General features: G+C 36.7%; 1 protein-coding gene across 7 annotated transcripts in view; it reads left to right on the top strand.

The window, feature by feature from the left end:
- CDK17 (cyclin dependent kinase 17) overlaps positions 1-18546 on the top strand; it is a 99591-nt gene that overhangs the window by 57576 nt on the left and 23469 nt on the right. For all 7 annotated transcript variants that reach the window (XM_075497470.1, XM_075497481.1, XM_075497440.1 and 4 more), the window contains one exon: positions 3730-3863. In XM_075497470.1, the coding sequence (XP_075353585.1) occupies positions 3730-3863 (134 nt within the window). The remainder of the gene's footprint in view (positions 1-3729; positions 3864-18546) is intronic.

Here is an 18546-nt window from a genome sequence, read left to right as displayed (position 1 = left end):
AAATACTGGAATGGAAAGGAATGAAGTTTCCATACAGCTTTCATAGATTGGTAATGTTAACAGCAAAGGCAGGTCTCGCTATTGCCTTCCTCAATTTGAATCATTATTAGTGAAACTAATCATAAAATTTAGCCACTTCATAGAAAAGTAAGCTTTGGAAAAGTGCACCTTGGAAGGAATCCAATATGAAAGTCACATGATCATTTTTGTAATAATTTGAAATAAGATGGAAAGATCATGCAGTCTGACTCACTACTGACTAATTAGTGGATATTATTTTAGCTCACTTGGAGGAGTTCTCATTTGCTGCACTGTAGGTTCCCTGTATGAATTTCTTCTGTGGTGCATTCCCCACAGCTGAAATGAGGACAGCCTTCTCTTTTAAATGTACTTCCATAGTTTTCCTGTTACATTGTGGTCATCTACAGCTTTTCATTATATGGCCATACTGGATATTTAATTAGATATGCAGAGTACATTAAAAGAAATGTCTGGGTAAGAGAACGGCTTGGGTATTCAGTGAAAGCAATTCAATAAATTATTGAACCATTAAAACCTCTGAAGACCATGTAAGCTGGCTTCAGTGCAGGTGAACTTGCCTATAGAAAAGCTTAGTGAAATTGAGGAAGTATTTGCATGATTTTCATCATTGCTTAATCAAGTATTATCATCATGCACCTATGTAAAATGATTAAAATGACTAGGTTAATGCCTTATTCCTGGGTTTATGCTATTAAAATAAGGAACATAAGGCTCTACTAATGCCTTTTTAATTGAATAAAATAAAAGGACACATTTATATTAGATGGTAACACAGTCAAGATATTTTTTAAAAGCTTAAAAATATCCCTATTTAGAATATAATTAAAACATGTGCAAACCCTTCTAGATAGGAGCTGTTGGGTGTGTAGCCCATCAGAAATTCAGGCATGTGCTTAATGATAGATTTTGGGATGCTACAGCCAGTATCTTGCTTAAAACCTTTTGGTTATGGGTATGTAGCTTATCCAGACTTACCAGAATTAATCACATCACAGCAGTATTCGAAATAGACTGACCATCATCTTATTTAAGTCTGAAATACTACATTTTTAGACTTGAGTGGTACAGACCCACTTTGTTTTCTCATTCCTGCTTTATAAAGAGCAGAATCGCCTGGCAGCTACATTATCTGCCCCAAATGTATGTGTTTGTGTTACTAGTTCTTGAAATATTCCTTAGTTGTGTATTATTGCATAGGTGGTCTTTTTAGTGGAAGAATTATCTTTGTCAGCTGGGATGCTCTTTGTAGTTCTGAGTGTTGCATTTCGAAGTGTCATTTTTTTACAGTCACTTCATAAGACATACGCTTTTGTGAATTGAACATTATATATTTTAAGATAAAAAGTATGACAGTATCAATCACATGATTACTTTAATAAGTGTCAGTCTTTTTTAAAAAGAAGTGATGTAATTGCCCCATGGCTTAGAATACAATACATCTTTAATTTCGTCAGTCTTACTTTGTGAGGTTGCCCAGATAACTGTCTCTTGTCTAGCTTCTCTGAAGAAAATAGGCTTTGGGGCCCAATCAATGGGCTTGTACTAACATGAGGATAAATAGATTGGGGAACAAGTGTCAGTAGCTGTTACACTTAATTTTACAAACAGAATCTTGAGAGCTGTAATTGCTAAAATGGATTACATGACCTCTCAGAAAAGTGTTTTAAAAGAGTGTTTATTAAAGAACTGATATGGTGAATGTGCTGTTTACCAGATACAACAATGCTGGCCTAACAGCTTTGCTGCAAATAGTGTTTTCAATAATGCTTTTATATTACTAAAAATAATTTCCTACAGTTTGTTAGAGATTTTTAAAAAGACAGCTATCAAGTCACTACAGAGAATAACAGAGATTTCTTAGAGACTTGGCAAAAAGGAGTCACATTTTGTCTCCTTAGCTTAAGGTTAAGGCTGATCTCTAGGGACCATTTTCTGAAAATCTTTTCCTCTGGTTCAAACTACCATGCCTTTAGAAGCACTGATGAGTATTTACCTTGTTTGAAACCAGAAGATTGCTTCTTATTATGCAAGGAGTGCAGCTTATTTTTTTTCTCATTCAGTCCAAATCTGAGCATGACTTGCAGGGAAAATTCTGATGCCATGTGGATTTTTAATCGAAGTCCAATTTAGATCCACATTGCTGCTGGAAAATTTGCTTTGTGCACGAGATGCGTGCTTAGTTTGTGTATTTAATTACAGTACTTTGAGTTAAAATACGTGCTGTCAGTACCTTACGAGTTAATCTTTTTCTATCCATTCTGTTTTCTGTAAAAGGAAATTCTTTGTACTGAAGAAGAATTTGGTCCTTTGAAGTCTGCATGATTCTGTGTGAGCCAAACTAGACAAATATTTTAGAAGACGTGTTGATACCCAAACATTGGCCTAAAGGCTTTTTTTGTAGAAAATCCAGCTTTCTTCCTTGTTGATAGTGATAAAACTTGCATATTCTCTTTTGGCTTTTTATAGCTGTAATGCTATGCAAATGCTAAATATTTTCAGGTCTGGTGGTGGTAAGGCTGGATTGAGTTCTGTGAGTTTTGCTAATATTAGCATTTTTTAGGGGTAGAGTTCTGAGATTTTTAGTTGTTCGTCAGGTTCTCTTACCCTGTACAAGATCATATTTAATACTGAGGATGAGGAGAGGGCAGGGAAATTGGTGTCTTTTGAAACACCTCCTTTATATGTATAAGTATTTAATCTCTACAGTAATTTGGAGTTCAAATATTTCAGAGGTGATGATGGAACATTACTCATAGTGAATTGCTTGTATGACCAATTTCCCATTGTGTGTCCTTTTGCAAGTCATTTGGCTCTTTATGCTATTAATGACACCACCTTGATCTTCTCTTCACTCATTATGGTGTTTGTCTTCCAAAGTCTGGAAGATCCTGTGGTGCTTAAAAGTAATGTATATACGTAATATACATAAATGCTTTTGTTTGGATGAATCTACAGGATTGTGTTAAAAGTACCGATTTCAGTTGACAGGAAGATCATGCAACTTCATATAAGTCAGGCAGTCTGTTACCTAAATTCCTCCATAAGGTCACAAATTTCACTTAATTGCTCCTAAATATCAGGTCCTCTGCTGAGTCCACTTGTGTGTTGTAGGCCTCTGTTTAGAGGGTCAGACTATGTCCCCTTCCTCCGCATATGCACATCAGTGGTTTTTATATCTGAAGTTTCCATATTTGGCATTTCTGAAAACAGTGCCCTGTATCTTTCAGGGTTTTTTTAAAGCTTTCTGAAGATACATTTAAGTGGCTAACATCAGGTAGTCTTATTTGAAAATCTTAAATATTCTCAGTAATGTTTTCTATCCAAGAGCAGCAAAAAGAGAAGAGGTAGTGAGGGAGTTTGGGAACTGAAGCCGTGAGGGGAAGGTGGCTTATAGGAATCAAAATTGGGATTGGACTGTCTCTCTTTTGTTTTGGAAGATTGAATTCTGCTGCAAACCAAATAAGAAGAATAATGATAAAGTTTGTGTAGAAGTCCTGTAAAGTAATCCTGTTCATTTTGTGATTCCTGAGCCATAAAAAGTACATCAAGACTACCATGACTGATGAGTCTTTGACTCTGCCATAAAACCCAGTACACAGTAACGATACAGTTGTTTTCCATCTGTACAAGAGAGATGTTTGATGGAATACTGACTAACTATTCCCAATTTTTTGGATTATTTTTAAGATATTGTTCATGAAAATCTGAAAATGGGGTCAGATGGTGAAAGTGACCAAGCTTCTGGAACATCATCTGATGAAGTTCAGTCTCCCACAGGTGTTTGTCTCAGAAACCGGATACACAGACGAATCTCAATGGAGGTAATTTACTTTTCATATAACGATTATTTAAATTGACGAGAGAGTTGGGGGTTGCTTGAATTGTTTGTTATAACTGATTGTCTTCTCAATTAACTGTAGCCGTTCTGACGTACATTTGGTGCAGAGAGCATTATTTTAATACTACTTAAATTTCTGTCTCCATTTGTCACACAGAAATCAGATGGTTATCTTGCATTGTTTATGAGCTGTTAATTTTGAAAATCAAACACGTTTTGAAACTTGGATTTTTGGGAAGGATTTGTTAAGTGTAGCATTAGAATATCTTTCTGTCACATTCTGTGCAATTCACTAAGTATATTCAAGAAGATACAGTGTTTAGACATTTTTTTACTTGAGGCTGTTTTCTAATCTTTGTAAAACTAATGCTAGAGTAGTGATGGTCCTGACTGCTTCAGCCTTTCCCTCTCTTCCTGTTTTTTAATGAACGGAACTTTACAGGATGGTAAACAAAAGGAGGAAAAGTACCTTATGAATAACTGTGCACATAATTTCCTTTATTTATGAGTCTCATTATGAATACTAGCCACCCTTGTGCTTGCTTTGTTGTCATTTCCCTTGGCGAAGAAAAACAGAACACTTCCCTGTTTCTTGAGTGCATAATAGTTAGAATTATAATGATGCCTTTGTTACAGAAGCATGTAAAATTTTGTAGTTGCTGCTTTATAGCATACATACCAATATGCATAGTTTGTAAGATTTTAAATCTTCATTCAAAGCCTGATATCGAATACATGGTTGGGGAAACAGATCTGGGTAAGTTACAGTAGGGTGTACGTGCCAAAAAATTTTTATTTGTGAGCCATTCCATTGTGCTTGGAATTCCAAGACTCCAAGCATGTAATGCTGGTATGATTCCAAGAACATGTGAATTAGCTGTGTTAATTATTTATATCCTTTTCAGCACCGAGGGGGTTTTGTCTTCAAATTCCTAAATTTGTATGTTGATCTCAGGTTTGATCTAAAGACTGTTAAAGTTGGACCATTTACTTGGGAGAACTAAAGTGGGTCTATTGATTTATGCAGGATCCTTAATTTAAGAAAAAAAAAGTCATTGTGAGAACTTGCACATCAGAATGTATGCTGGAGAAACTAAAAATCAAGGAAATTATTTGAAAGGATTATTTACTTTTTGCTCATTGTCTGTTTCCTCTGCATTTTGAAATGTGCATTTAGAACAGGAAAGAAATAAGGAAATTAATGATACATAACAAAATTAACAAACTGAAATGGAAATGTCTCAAGTCTTCCAGAGAGGGCTAAGAGCCATTAAAGGATTCTCTTTTAGATAAGGATTCAAGAAACTCTAAAAGAAATTACAAAAGAACTCAGGAATAGTCATTAAAGTTCAGGAAATTCCTGTGTAATTCTTCAGAAGGCATCAAATGAAAGCATCTCTTCATTGGCCTCTTTAATTGTGAAACAATTCTACTATTACTGTTTAAGAGGCTTTGGGAAGCTTTTATTTCAGTTCTGTTTACCCAATGCTAACTTCCTCATTTTTCTCCAAATTCCAAGTGCTTGTTTCTGATTGTTGCAGTTAACATTATTTCTTCATTGACTGAACCAGTCAATGAGAGCACTAATTTTTTGGCAGCTATTCCTGTATATTCTGTGAGAATTGTAACATTTCCCCCAAATCACTTCAGTATTGACATGGTGACTTTTCCAATAAGGTTTCAAGCTAATGTCTAGAACACTCACTTCTGAATTTTAAGAATGCTGTCATTGATAGATATTTTTGGTTTACTTAAGTTTACTACTTAGAAGTGCTTTGTAGCATATAGGTGGGGTTTTTACCTGTTTGTGCATTCCACAGAAAAAAAAAAAGTAACAATCTTTGAAGCTTTGGTTAAAATACCTTTCTAATCGTAATCTTTTCGGTCGCCTTTCTTGTTTCCTAAGTGAAAAGGCCTTAAGTGATTACATCGTCTGCCTGTCTTTCCGTCCTCCTGTTTTTCCCATGGGTCATTTTCTGTCAGTTTTGACAGATGTATAGAAATCTCAGATGCTAATTTACTATTAATTTCTCTGAAGAAGCTCTGCATCGGGAGAGATTGCTAATGCATCCACTGCTAGGAAAGATGCAGCCTTTATTAAACACCAGAGTATCCACATATGAGTTGAGTCTCAAGACATACATCCACAGAAAACCAGGTTTTACTGGTTTTGCCGTTCATGGAATGGGATTTCTTGCTTCCTCAGCCTTTGAGGGAACCAAATAAAGGTTTCCTCTTGTACCAAATCTTGCCTGCATGCCTTGAGTGATTTGTGCCATGGAGCTGGCTGGTTCAATAGTAGTAATTTGATTATATAAAGAGAAAGAAACCATCTTTGTTGTGAAGTAAGTTTCTATTATTTCAGTTTTATTTTGCTCTTTTGTGGGTATCTGTCATCTCTAGTCATCATTGGGTAGCCTGAGGCCATATTCCCTTTATAGTCATTTAGGATGAATTACATCTGTATGCTCTACATGCAGGTTGGAGTAAATTAGTGTGTGTGTGATAATACGATTTCGCTGTAGTCTGCTGAAGTCATTAGTCACACTTGAAATCCATTGTAGAATGTATTTGGTTAAATACACAAAGTTGGATAAACTTAATAAACCAATATTCCTCGTTCCTCTGCATTAAGATGAATGCGCCTGTCACACTATGACTATATCCTTTTTTGTGTTTAGTTTGGGCAATATTCACTGTATTTGTAATATTGTTGTACATAATTTCTTGTTTATGTATGTTTGTTTCTCTCTGCTGAATTGTCAGAAGTCCTGATTTGTTTTGAAGGTAACTAATCAGGTAAAGCTGAAACCCTGGAACAGTCCTTTTTACTTCTAAGAACTTTGTGTGCATAACCAAATTGTTCGTGCTCAGCTTGAACTTCCTCTAGAATTCTGAAAATCAGCAACCCATCAAAAAAAACTAACCAGTTTTTTTAAAATGCTTGCTAAAAACATGCATACTGTAATCAAAGTGCTAATTACCAATACTGAATGTTAGTATTCCTGGGAGGTTCTGTACATTAGAATACACGCTTTGATCCTTAATGTCCATCTCCACTGCTGTGAATCATATAATAAAGCTGCTTTATTCATTAAATCGTTAAATAAATCAGAGCTACAAATAAAATTGTAACGTTGTCAAAGAGCAAATAGATTCTCTTGTCCAGAGTATATGAAAAATTATGTTGGAAAAGAAATCTTGATCTTTCTAAAATTTTCAGATAGAAATATCCTGGAAGATAGAAAAGTGCGAAATAGACAATGGAGATGCAACTAGAAAATGTGTTTGTTGTAGCAGAATCTCCATAGCAATAGAAAGCTGAAATTTCATAACCTTAAGTTGACCTGGTTTAGACAGGAAATTATCATACTGCAATGTAACCTAAATATGAAGCATTTCAGATATGAAGTGGTGATACTGCAATGAGAGAGAATCCTGCTCCGCAGTGAAAAATCTGCTGGGGTGAAATCTTTCCATCCACGGTCGCAGCTATGAAGATACCAGCTTTCAATCTGTCATCTCCCCCAACTGACATAAAATTTAGGCCAGCATGACTGTTACAGACAGGGAGATGATAGGCATTTGCTTCTGAATTTGACAACACTGCAGTTATGGGACTATTTTGTTTTTTTTTAAATGATTGTTCATTGTTATCATGTGCTTAGAAAACAAAGAGAACATACCAGAATCTCACTGTGTTGCCTAGATAAAGTTTATTTTGCCTGTAATCCACAGGCTGCTAATGGTTTATAAAGCAGTCGCTTTTTTTTTTTTCTTTTCTTTTCCTTCCCCACATTCAGGAACCATGCTGACAGTAGGTGTGAGCATCTATTGTGTGAGGGATTTGGCTTCCAACAGCTGTTAGGTTTTAATTAAAATGTCTACTAATCTAATGCTAATATTAATGATTACTTAGTAAATAATCAGCAAAACTGCTTATCAAAACAGATGTATGGAATCGTTTTTTTTTCAAGTGCCAGAAGCAATATAGCCTAAGAATGAATTCATGTGTGTCTGTATTTTAAGTGTAGGTGCTTTCATCATGTAATGAGAAACACTTCCCCAGATCATGGAGTTACAGCTTAAAGTATTTTCACTTTGATTTGCTAGAAAAGAAAGACATGGGCAGTAATGCATTAATATAAATTCATGTTTCAAGCCATAAGTGTTCACTGGGGGCCCTGTGCCTGTGCGCTGGATAGTGAATGCTTCATTAAGAACTGTGGTGGATAAAAAATAGCGAGATACTGTCTGTGCAAATTGAAACATCTGTTTCCCTTTCCCAGAAGTCCAAGGTCTGTAAGCCTTCTTCACATGTGAACTGGCGGAGGGCCATAAGCCACTGTTCATCAGCCTGTTTCCCAGATATTTTATCCTGAGAAACAGTTCTTACCCGTCCGACTGTCACATTAGTGACAGGAGCGTGTTCCAGATCAGGCTGCTCCTACCACACTGCTATAGGGTATAATTCTCCCCTGGGAGGATTAACTGCAGGGTTAGTGCTTTTAGCTGAACAGAAAGAAATATAAAGGCTATGAAGTGATCCTGTAGTCATGTGTGCGTTGGACTGGTCACTTTCTGAAAGAAAGAACGTAGATGAGAAGTAAGTTTTTGGTGAGCTCCACCCTTTACCAAGGGTGTGACTGCTTCAGGGGTCTTGACACAGCTTGAATAACTCAATCTGCTGCTGGTCCAGCTGAACAAATGTACCTTCTCCAAAAAAAAACCCACAAAGTTAATTGATGTTTCAGCTGATGTAGTGCTAAGATTTTCTGTTTGTAGGCTTCAAATTAGAATGTGGTCCATAGGTCCCCATTCACATGTGCAAAAGGGCACTCTTGGCTCCATTAAATTGTTTAAATTCTTGAACAGCAGACTGGATGGCAGTACTGATCCAGGCTTTCAGTAAGAGGCAGTACAGTATTTTCCCCTGTCATTAGTTTTGGAGGCAGGAGGCACTGTATCAAAGACAGCCTGAACTTTCAGTCCTATGTCTCTTGCCACTCAAGAGGCTCCCTTGGATCCCCAGCAGGCATTACTACATGCCTTGTCTGAGAAAAGGTTCTTCCTTTGCCCTTCCTTCTGTGCTTGGCAGCCATATGTATAACTCTTTCTGCCTTATTGACTGGATGTTGTCTAATTTTCTTCTCTGCACCTCCTGAGAATGCATAGCTTTTTTTCTGATCGTCTGTTCTGTGAATCTAAGCATGTGGTCACCTACCAGAAGATTTCAGCACTAGACAGAAAAAAATGGACGCTGAATACAATCAAGACTTTTTGATTTTCAGTGATCACTGTATTATCTCCATTCAGTCATGCTTGGCAGCTGTCTCAACCTTTTGCAAGGTTACACTAGAAAATATGCTATTGTAGGCTCCTGCTTTCAAGTTCACGTGCAGCTTGATGTTTTCGTAATCCCTCTTCTAAAAACACAAGTGCATGTTCTAAATTGCTAGTATGGTTTTGACGAAACTGAAGGACCTCCTTTTGATCTATTTGATTAGCAGACTTTCATTTCTTCTCCAGAAGAAAACTGACTGCAACAAGACAAATAATTTCAGTTTGGATAACAGACAGATGACTTTAACCTGACTTTTACTAGATTTTCTAGGGGTAACTGTTATCAGCAGTTGATGCCTTTTTGCCCTTCTGTTAGGAACCTTTGTAATCCTGATACTAAAGTTCTTGCATTCCACTTGCTAATGCTACTTCCCTTAGAAAAGTTACCACACTAGGCAGTATCCTTTCTATAAGGATGGAATATCTGCTTTTTTTGTTTTTGGTTTTTCATAACTTGGTTTTCCTTTTAACTTCCATTTAAGAGTAGTCTGCTATCATATTGGATGTGTTCAGCCATCTACAAAACACATCTCTAGTAATTACTGGAACGCAGCAGTTGAGAAGTTAGTACTTGGATGCAGTTTCACACTCACCACTCCAGCCTCACTGTCCTGTCCAGGAAGGTCAGATTTCCAGTTTCCGTATTCAAGAAGTTGGTTTATTTTGAATTAGCCAGTTTCTTCATGGGACTTTCCCTCTGGTAGTTGCAGCTTTGTGCTGATGTGAATGTGTTGTGTTAGTAATTAACATTACAGAGAGCTGTTCTATGGGTCCAAGCTTGCATTTTTGCAGTGATACGTTCTGTTTTGTTTCTCATGGTACTTTTTGCAGTTCCTTTCCCTTCCACCTCAATTCTTCTTGTAAACTGATCAACTTATGTTACCTTTTCCTTTTGGGCAGTTTCTCCTACTACTCTGTTACAGAAACTGATGAAAATATACAGAAATCTGTGTTTAAAAATCAGGAAGGTGTAGTAGTAAATGAGGCAGAGCTTGCTTTATTAGCATCTGTTACTGCCCGGCACCTACCACTGAGTCAAACCCCATCAAACCCCAGATTTCAGCAGGGTTTATGTTAAGAGGCTAATACCACAGAGCGATATCTTATTAGGTGATAATTTAGCCAGACAAACGAAATAAAACATGATGTTTTTATGGTTGTTATTATTTTTCTTATTCTTCCTTATACTCTCTAAGATCACTTCCCTATGAGCTCTCTGAGATGCAATAAAATAATAACAAAACAAAAAAACCCCACCCAAGAATAATTTTGAAGTATTTCTGGCAGAATTTGTCACAAATTTCCTGTGTATTTACACACTCGATGAAAAGAAAGTAATATCTCACATTTGAGTTTAATTTCTCCTTTCTCAGATTTTTCAAAACTGGCTTTATGTGTCACATGTATTTGGTTTGGTTTGGTTTCATGGGTTGTGAATAGAAGCTCCTGGAATGCAGTTTCTGAATACTGTATTTGTGCTGAACAGTTTCAGCCTTTCACCTTAAAACTGCTGGGAGATACGAAGTAAATAAAAAAACTGACTGGGTTTTTTTGAAAAAAAGAATGAAAGAGCAGTTTTTATTCAGCTAGTCGGTAGTCTAAACAGCATATCCATGATATTAAAATTCTTGTTAAAAGTATTTTGAAGAAGAAATTGTTCAGAATTGATATTTTTTACAGCTTACATAAAATACCCTGTCTGTTGACCTATAGTTCTAATTTTGTGGGTTCAAAAATACTAGTTGTTACAAATATTATTGAAAAGATACTTAGAAGATTTCTTTTCATAAGTTTTTCATTGTGCTAAAGTAGACAAAAGCAAAGGTATCTGCTTGCAATTCTGGTTTCTGTGTTTTTAAGAAAATTATTATATATTTTTATTTGAGTGGCCACAGCTACTGTAGGTATTGATGATAACTTTCTTGAACTCCTGGCAGTAAAGTCCTTGCTTTTGTTGATTGATGATAGTAGATGTGCTGGGAAAATGTGACTCCTAGTCCCACAATAGAGACTAAACCTTAGAATTCTTAATAATATTTCACTGATTGTACTTGGCTCCTCATCTTTTCCTAGCATCTCAGCATCAAACCTGACAAACTATGTTTATGTTGAGGAGGAGGCAGAGAACATGGAATATCTATGGTTATTGGTATGTCTCCTGGATATGAAACCGCCTGTGGGCTCAATCTTATTATAAAATCCCTGAAAATATTTTATGTACTTAATTTGATTAGCATATTGGTTGAATTGATGATGAATTTCTGTCCCAAATATAAAAAGCCACCTGATTCAAAGCTCAAAATTGATGTTTTCTTGAATTGTGTTGCATTTCAATAGTCTGGCTGAAAACCAGCATGGATTTATGGAGTGAGAGGTAGCAGTGATCCTTTGTAGATGGATCTTAAGATTGTGTTTCCATTACTGCTTCTAACAGAAGAGGAGGTTCTTTGAAGACCTTCTCTTCAAATTTAACAGAATGGTAATTGATTATTTGTAATTTAATGTTTTCAGTAAAATAACAACAACAAAAACAACATTCAAGTGTAAAGGAAAAATGTAGTATTCGGGTATAAACCATTCTGCAGAATGCAGAAAAAAAATGTACGTTCTGCATCACAATGAAATTATAGTTACATGTTAGTTGAGTGGAGGAATGATGATGGTTTTATATACCTACTAGGAAAACTGGTATAGATAACTCATCCCAGCTGTTAAAATAGTGGTTTTGGTTACAGTAATCGATGCTTATTTATAAAGATGGTAAAATAGCATGCTGCAAGGATGCTTTAGGTTTCTTTTGATGGATGTATATGCTGGTGTTTTGCTTCAAGACCTCAGAGGTCTACAGGACTGTAACCAAACAACAAAATTCTCTATAAATATATCCTCTGATTTGGGGTTGGGTTTTTTTCTATTTGCTTTTGCCTCTAGCAGTCTTGTTGTAAGTCATAATTCTGTAGAGGATCCAGTTGGCTTCAACTGTGCAAACTCTTGTCATTTGACAAAAATGAGCTGAAATTTGATAAGGCAACTTTCAGAAAAAAACTCCACATGGTATTTGATACTAAAATGGTACAGTAAGTACATGCATATAAGGTTGTATATTAGAGTGTTTAAGTTCTCATTGGCATAAGCAAATGTTTTTCAATTAATTTTTTTGCTTTATGTGTCATGAAGTAGCACACAATACACATTTTTATTTAAAATATGCAAGGAAAGAACACTATGAAAAGTGGTGTTTTTAAAAGTAAGCATGCCATGAAGTTGAACTGTGTTGCATAGAGGATTATATGATGTAGCATTTTAGATCTTGTTAAGCATTCTTCAGTGAACAAAAGCACTATGACTTATTAGTGAACAGCTTGTGGTTGCAGCTGACATGCCTTGCCTGGTATTTGCTAAAACTGGTGAGAAGACTAATTCAGACTGATGCTTACACAAGAGAGCAAAGCATTTTCATTTGATCTATAGTGGATTGTTTGGGCTGTCAGACTGATGTCTGTAGTCTTAGAAGAACAATTCTTTTTCTTTGTGAGGCTGTAACAAAATTTTATTGATGGAATTTAACAATATTAACTCTTAAAAGATAAGCTAAAATTTCAGGGAGAAGTGGAGAGCTGCTTGTCTTCTGCCATATACTAACTACGTACCTTAAGTAATGGTTGGTCTGGAAATGTACCTTATCAATAAACTGAAGAACCAAAGCAGTAAGGATTGCTATATAATGATGCAGCTTGGCAGTATAGTTCGTGTTGTCCACTGACTACCTGCTCCTGACAGAGCCAGCTTCTTTCTCCTCTTGGCTCCTAAACTTACATCAGCAGATAATTACTCACTTTGATTTGAAGGGATAGCTTTCTGCCAGTTGACTTTCTTACACCACATCACTGCGTCATTAGCTTTGAGCCTGTTCTCCTCCAAGAAACCATGGGAACATCTGGCCACAGGCAATGAAATACTGGGTTTGGAGGCAGTCGGCTGTTAGATTAGCTAAATGAAACATTCAAGGAATAGTAAGTGAACTGAGGCTGATGCTATCATCAGACTGAGGCTGATGCTATCATGGTTTTCCCTTCCAGTTTTTCTGACGAGTTGCTTGGTACTACAGAGTTGCTTTTTTTAATTTTTTTTTTTTTTTTTGCCTCCTACTGCTTCACTGGCAGAAGCCCGAATCTTTCTTCTCTTGCTGCAATTGTGAGTGCAGTAGCAGCCTGAAACAGCCTAGCAGTTGAAAGATCGATGGCATTTGTAGCCCAATAGATTTGGGAAAAAATTATTGTTGCTACTCCAGCAAGAAAGAAACAGGCTGCAAATCGGCACATTTGTTAAAAGATAAAAATAAAAGTAGTCTTAGTTTTTCTTTTTCTTGCTTTTTGTAGCATAGTGAGGATTGGGCTTGGGAACACCTCAACGAATCCTTCCTTAGGGCAATTTTCTGGTTATTTTTTTTTATTATTATTATTACTGTTATTCCGTTTTGTGCAAAATAGTAGTGTTTATTATCTAAATGTGCTATATAAGTCAAAGACATAATGACTTGAGTCATCAGAAGACAGCCTAAAAAGTGTGAATATTTCAAATTGCTTCTTTTTAGATCTTTTTTAACATGCAGAGTTCATCCATTCTATATCCTGAGTTGGAATAATCTTTATTTCACTTCAGTGAAATTTACTGAAATGTGTAGTGCATCTGGCAAAAAATAAATGGTGAGTTAAGGAAAAACAGAAGTTGTTGATTTTAATGTCTGATTTAAAGTGCAAAAAGTTAAGTGTTGCTTTCACAAATAAGGATAGGTTCATTCTTTGGGAAAATGTACTTTTTTGTCAGGGTTTAAGAGAAGTGAAAATAGATCTGTTGACTAGGAATGAGACTTTCTGAAAAGTGCCACACTGTGGCACTAAAGAATATTGTATAGGCCAAGACAAGCAATTAGAAAGAGGAATAGCTGGTAAGCTTGTATTATAGCGAATAGGAGGTGAGAATAAGATAGGTAGAAAAGGAATAGAGTTGTTTGAGAGTCAGATGTGAAAAGCAGATGTGGTAACAAAATGCTCGTACTAGACTCTTGTGAATGGTTTACTATGGATGGCAAGTGAAGAAGCTGATATTTGCAACAGTATTTTGGGACATCCAAAAGGGGACAGGAAGTAAAGATATCAAAAAGGTTGGGATTTTTGTTTTTTACTTCCAAGTATGTGTGAAAAACGGGAGGTGGTTTGGTTTTTTTATTTGGAAGATGTGTTTGTTTACTTACAGTGTTAAATTACTTAGCTCACAGAACCTGCAGGATTTAAGTTGAAATGCCCGCCTCCTCTTCTTGTGCCCAAGCGTAAGTAGTCGGTGGTAGACAGAACATACACATCAAGTTACAGCAACACGGTTGGGTACTAGCCAGACAAAAGAAGAGGCTTCACAAAGTGTAGCTCTTCTCAGAGCATTTGCTGTAGCTAGCATTAGAAATAGATAGTAAAGATAAGCACTAGTTGGGGTAGTTTAACTCTACAGAAAACAAAGTGATATTAGTGTCACAAGTGCTTACATATTTATCTGCCATCAAGCAGAGTAGGACAAATGTGATTCTCATTTCAGCAAATTATAAAAATAGTATGCATTTCTCAGCCAGTAATAAAGCAAGACTGAGAATAAGAATTGCACATGAAGATAGAAAATGTGTTTTTAAGATGTAGAGGAGCGGGAGACTGCCACGAGCATTCTGGCTACGCTAGCAAAGCAACTGGTGCCTGAATATGTTCTCCAGAATATATTCTGGAACTGGATCAAAAAATAGCTCATTAAGCAACATACAGTTAACTGTAGGCATTTGAGCATTTAACAGTACTGCGTTTACCGAACACTGATATATTCTGTTGCAAGTTGACCCTAAAGATAACCATAAAAGAATCAAACTAGAAAATATTTTGAATTTACCTCGTTTGGAAAAATAAATCATAAGTGACATACAAGAAAATACTATCATTTTAATTTTCTAAAAGATAGTTTATTTTACGTGAAGTACTGTGTTGTTCCTGAAAGCTAAGGTTTTGCATTCCAGTAAACCATTGCTTGTTAGAGTTACAAAGGAATGCACCCAGATTCCCTCTGCATAGTTGAGGCTCTACGTGCACCACTTACACACCTGTTATGTTTAAAAAAGGATATGTAATATAACATAGGGAGTTACTGTAATTTACTACCTTTAAAAAACAAAATAAAAATTTAAAAGATTCATAAAGGGATGCAAAATTAATTAATGTTAAAAATGGACATTTAACTCTGTAGTGTTGACAAGCTCAAAATCTTAAATATCAAAAATTAAAAGAGCATAGGGAAAATAATCAGTCCTGCCATTAATTTTACATGCTTCCTTATTACTTCTTTAAACAGCATTGTAGCAGGATCTTGTAACAGCCTGCATTTTTAACAGCCTGCTAATAACTTCCATTATAAAAAGTTTCTTGGTTTTAGTCGTTTTCCTTGGTTTAAGGTTGGGGGGTTTTTTTCCTTCTCTTTTTTTCTCAGAAATGCTAACACATCATGAGATTCAATTGGTCATTGAAATTAGTGTGGACAAAGTCATCTGTCCAGAAAGTGTCTTTTTCATTGTTTCATGGAATTCCACAGAGGTTTAAGACAATTAGAAATTCTGAAAAATCACTGTTTCCTACTGTTGCTTGCACTCCAGCCTGGCATCATGCCAAAATAGCAGCAAGCCACGGGGTTCAGGAGAGCAGGTTTTGCTGCTACAAAAGCAGCAATAGCAAGATTGCAATGGGATGGCTACACTAGCAGCATGAGGGAGTGGAGATGGTGATTGCGTCTAACATGCAACTCCAGGCTTTGGATGCTAAGGCCGGTGCTTGGCCTGGGCATCCTCTCTGTAAAGGCTGTTCAGCACCAGCGGGAAAACGGGTTGCTTCACCCAGGCTTGATAGCCGACCCAAACTGGCCAAAGGGCTACTCCGTACCATCTGACGTGGTGCTCAGCAATAAAAGCTGGGGGGAAGGAGGAGGAAGGGGGGGACGTTTGTGTCTATGGTGTTTGTCTTCCACTTCCCGAGCCACTGCTGGGTGTGCTGAGGCCCAGCTTTCCAGGAAGTGGCTGGACACCTGCCTGCCGATAGGAAGCAGTGAATCTGTTCCTTTTTCCACTCTGCTTGGCTTCACTCCCCACCCACAAGTCTCCTCACCATCCTTCCGTCTTCTCTGCATCCCGTGGGAGCAGGGAGCGAGTGCTCAGCTGGATGCGGGCTTGGCTGTTCGCCGTGGTCAGCCCACGGTGGGGGAATAAGTCTCTTGCTGCCATCAGCTGAACAGGTTGCCTAAGCGTCAGCAGACTGCCTGGTCTTGAACACTCAAGGCTCAGAATTGGTTGGTGTATGGTAGGGATCTTGCTTTTCTTTTTAACATAATCTCAGTTAAATTAACTGGGTTTTTCAACTGTGTCAAACTGATGTAATTTTAGTTTACAGTTTTTCTATTTAGCCACTAGGAAATGTTGTGCTTATTTCTCTCGTGCATATCTAATGAATCCCCTTTCATGTTGCTGTATCGCATTTAATTATGATTGCTTTCTTTTCCCAAGAGGTGGTTGCTTCAATTATTGCAAAACCTGATAGGAATTAAGGTAGTACAGGCAAATAAAACATAGTAATTTCTGTCTTTCGGATATTTGGGGTTGCAGTCTAAACGGCTCTCTTTAATGTTGCCTATTTTAGGCAGTTAGGTAAAGGATAATTATGATACAAAGAAGACTTTATATATGTGACTTTATATATGTAACTTATATATGGTCTTTCAAATATTGGTATCATAAAAGGCCTCTGACTGTTAGGTAACAATTTTAATACATGGTTTTAAAAAAGAAGTCTTGGCTTGGTTGACATTTCAACACAGCCAAATATGCATGAGTATTGCAAGTAAAGTAGTAATGTAGGTTGTTAGGAGGAAAAAATCTATAAAGTACCTGCTGCAGTTTCCATGAAATCATTATGGTTTCCTTGCAGAAAAGAAACTTTCTTCAGCTCTGAGAAGTTAAGGAGAAGGGATAGTGTTTTGATTTTATTTACAGCATGACAAAAATTCAGGCTTCCAACAATAAATACTTATTTTTTGAGGGGGGAAAAAAGAGTGATTACTGTCATGAGTTGTCCATTATATTACAAATGTAAGTAGAGAAATTATATTAAAAACAGACACTGCAATTCTGAAAAAATTTTCTCCCTACTTTTCCCCTCAGGTTGTGGTGTGTGGTTTTTTGGGGGTTTTGGGTTTTTGTTTTTTGGGTTTTTTGGGGTTGTGGTATTTTTTATTTTTTTTTTTAAGACAGACATTGCGGGGAGTTTGGGATGAAGGTTGTTGTTGTATACTTAAAGTAGTCTATTGTTTGTGGGTTTTTTCCCCAAACTGGAATAGATTTTGGCTTTTGCATCAGTAAGTATTTACATTTGTGGAGCACAAAATGTAAGTTTACAGCTTAAACTCAGTTTAGAACTGAGGATGTCACATGGATCTCTGAAGTAAGTCATGGGGAGTTTTGCAAACGCCTGTTGCAAAAACGGCATAGGCAGAGCTTTTGAGAATGAAGAAAGGGGAATTCTGTAATAGAATTACAACTAGCTCCCATTATAATATTTTCTGATACCTAAAATACTGTTATTTCCAGTTTTTATGGTAGGTGGACTCCAGAGTAATGAATTCTTAGTAGCTGTAAAGCATCTTAGACTTGTTTTGTTTCCCTTCCTCTCCATTTGAAAAGGTATGTGTTTATTGATGGCAGGCACTGTCCACAGTTAGTGGCATAGTTTTCAAATTACCATCACAGCTTAAAGGCTGCCTTTTCTTCCTTCTTCCTACGTACCCGTCAACTCTGTATGCTTGGAAATGCTTCTTCGAGGCTGTGGAGCTAGGTGTGAAGTGCCACTTTGGCTGCCCCAAGATGAGTGCTGTGGGAGGAGAGAACACACAGATGGAGAGCTTTGGAGTACAGTCGACTCAATATTTCATGAGACTGTTGAGTTGTGGTCCATGATTTCAGTATCCCTATAAACAGACTCTGTTAAAATACTTATTGTCAAGTAAGTACTATGGAATGGTAAGAAGAGAGCACTACAGGAGGTTTCTATGCCATAGAGTTAATAGATAGGAGTAGGAGAAAGCTATTTTTCCACAGGGTATATAGGATAATGATATCTCCTGTGTTCAGGAAGTTATATTGAAAAACTCCACTCAATGCTCTTTTCTTCTGCTGTCTTGGAATTTGTCAAATTCCTGCTTTATTTTATGTTCTTGAGCAATGGGAGAAAGAAAATCCAGATACTGCCCCA

This window comes from Mycteria americana, chromosome 1 (assembly GCF_035582795.1).
Source record: "Mycteria americana isolate JAX WOST 10 ecotype Jacksonville Zoo and Gardens chromosome 1, USCA_MyAme_1.0, whole genome shotgun sequence".
NCBI classification, from domain to species: domain Eukaryota; kingdom Metazoa; phylum Chordata; class Aves; order Ciconiiformes; family Ciconiidae; genus Mycteria; species Mycteria americana.
This window is presented reverse-complemented; position numbering and strand designations above follow the sequence as displayed.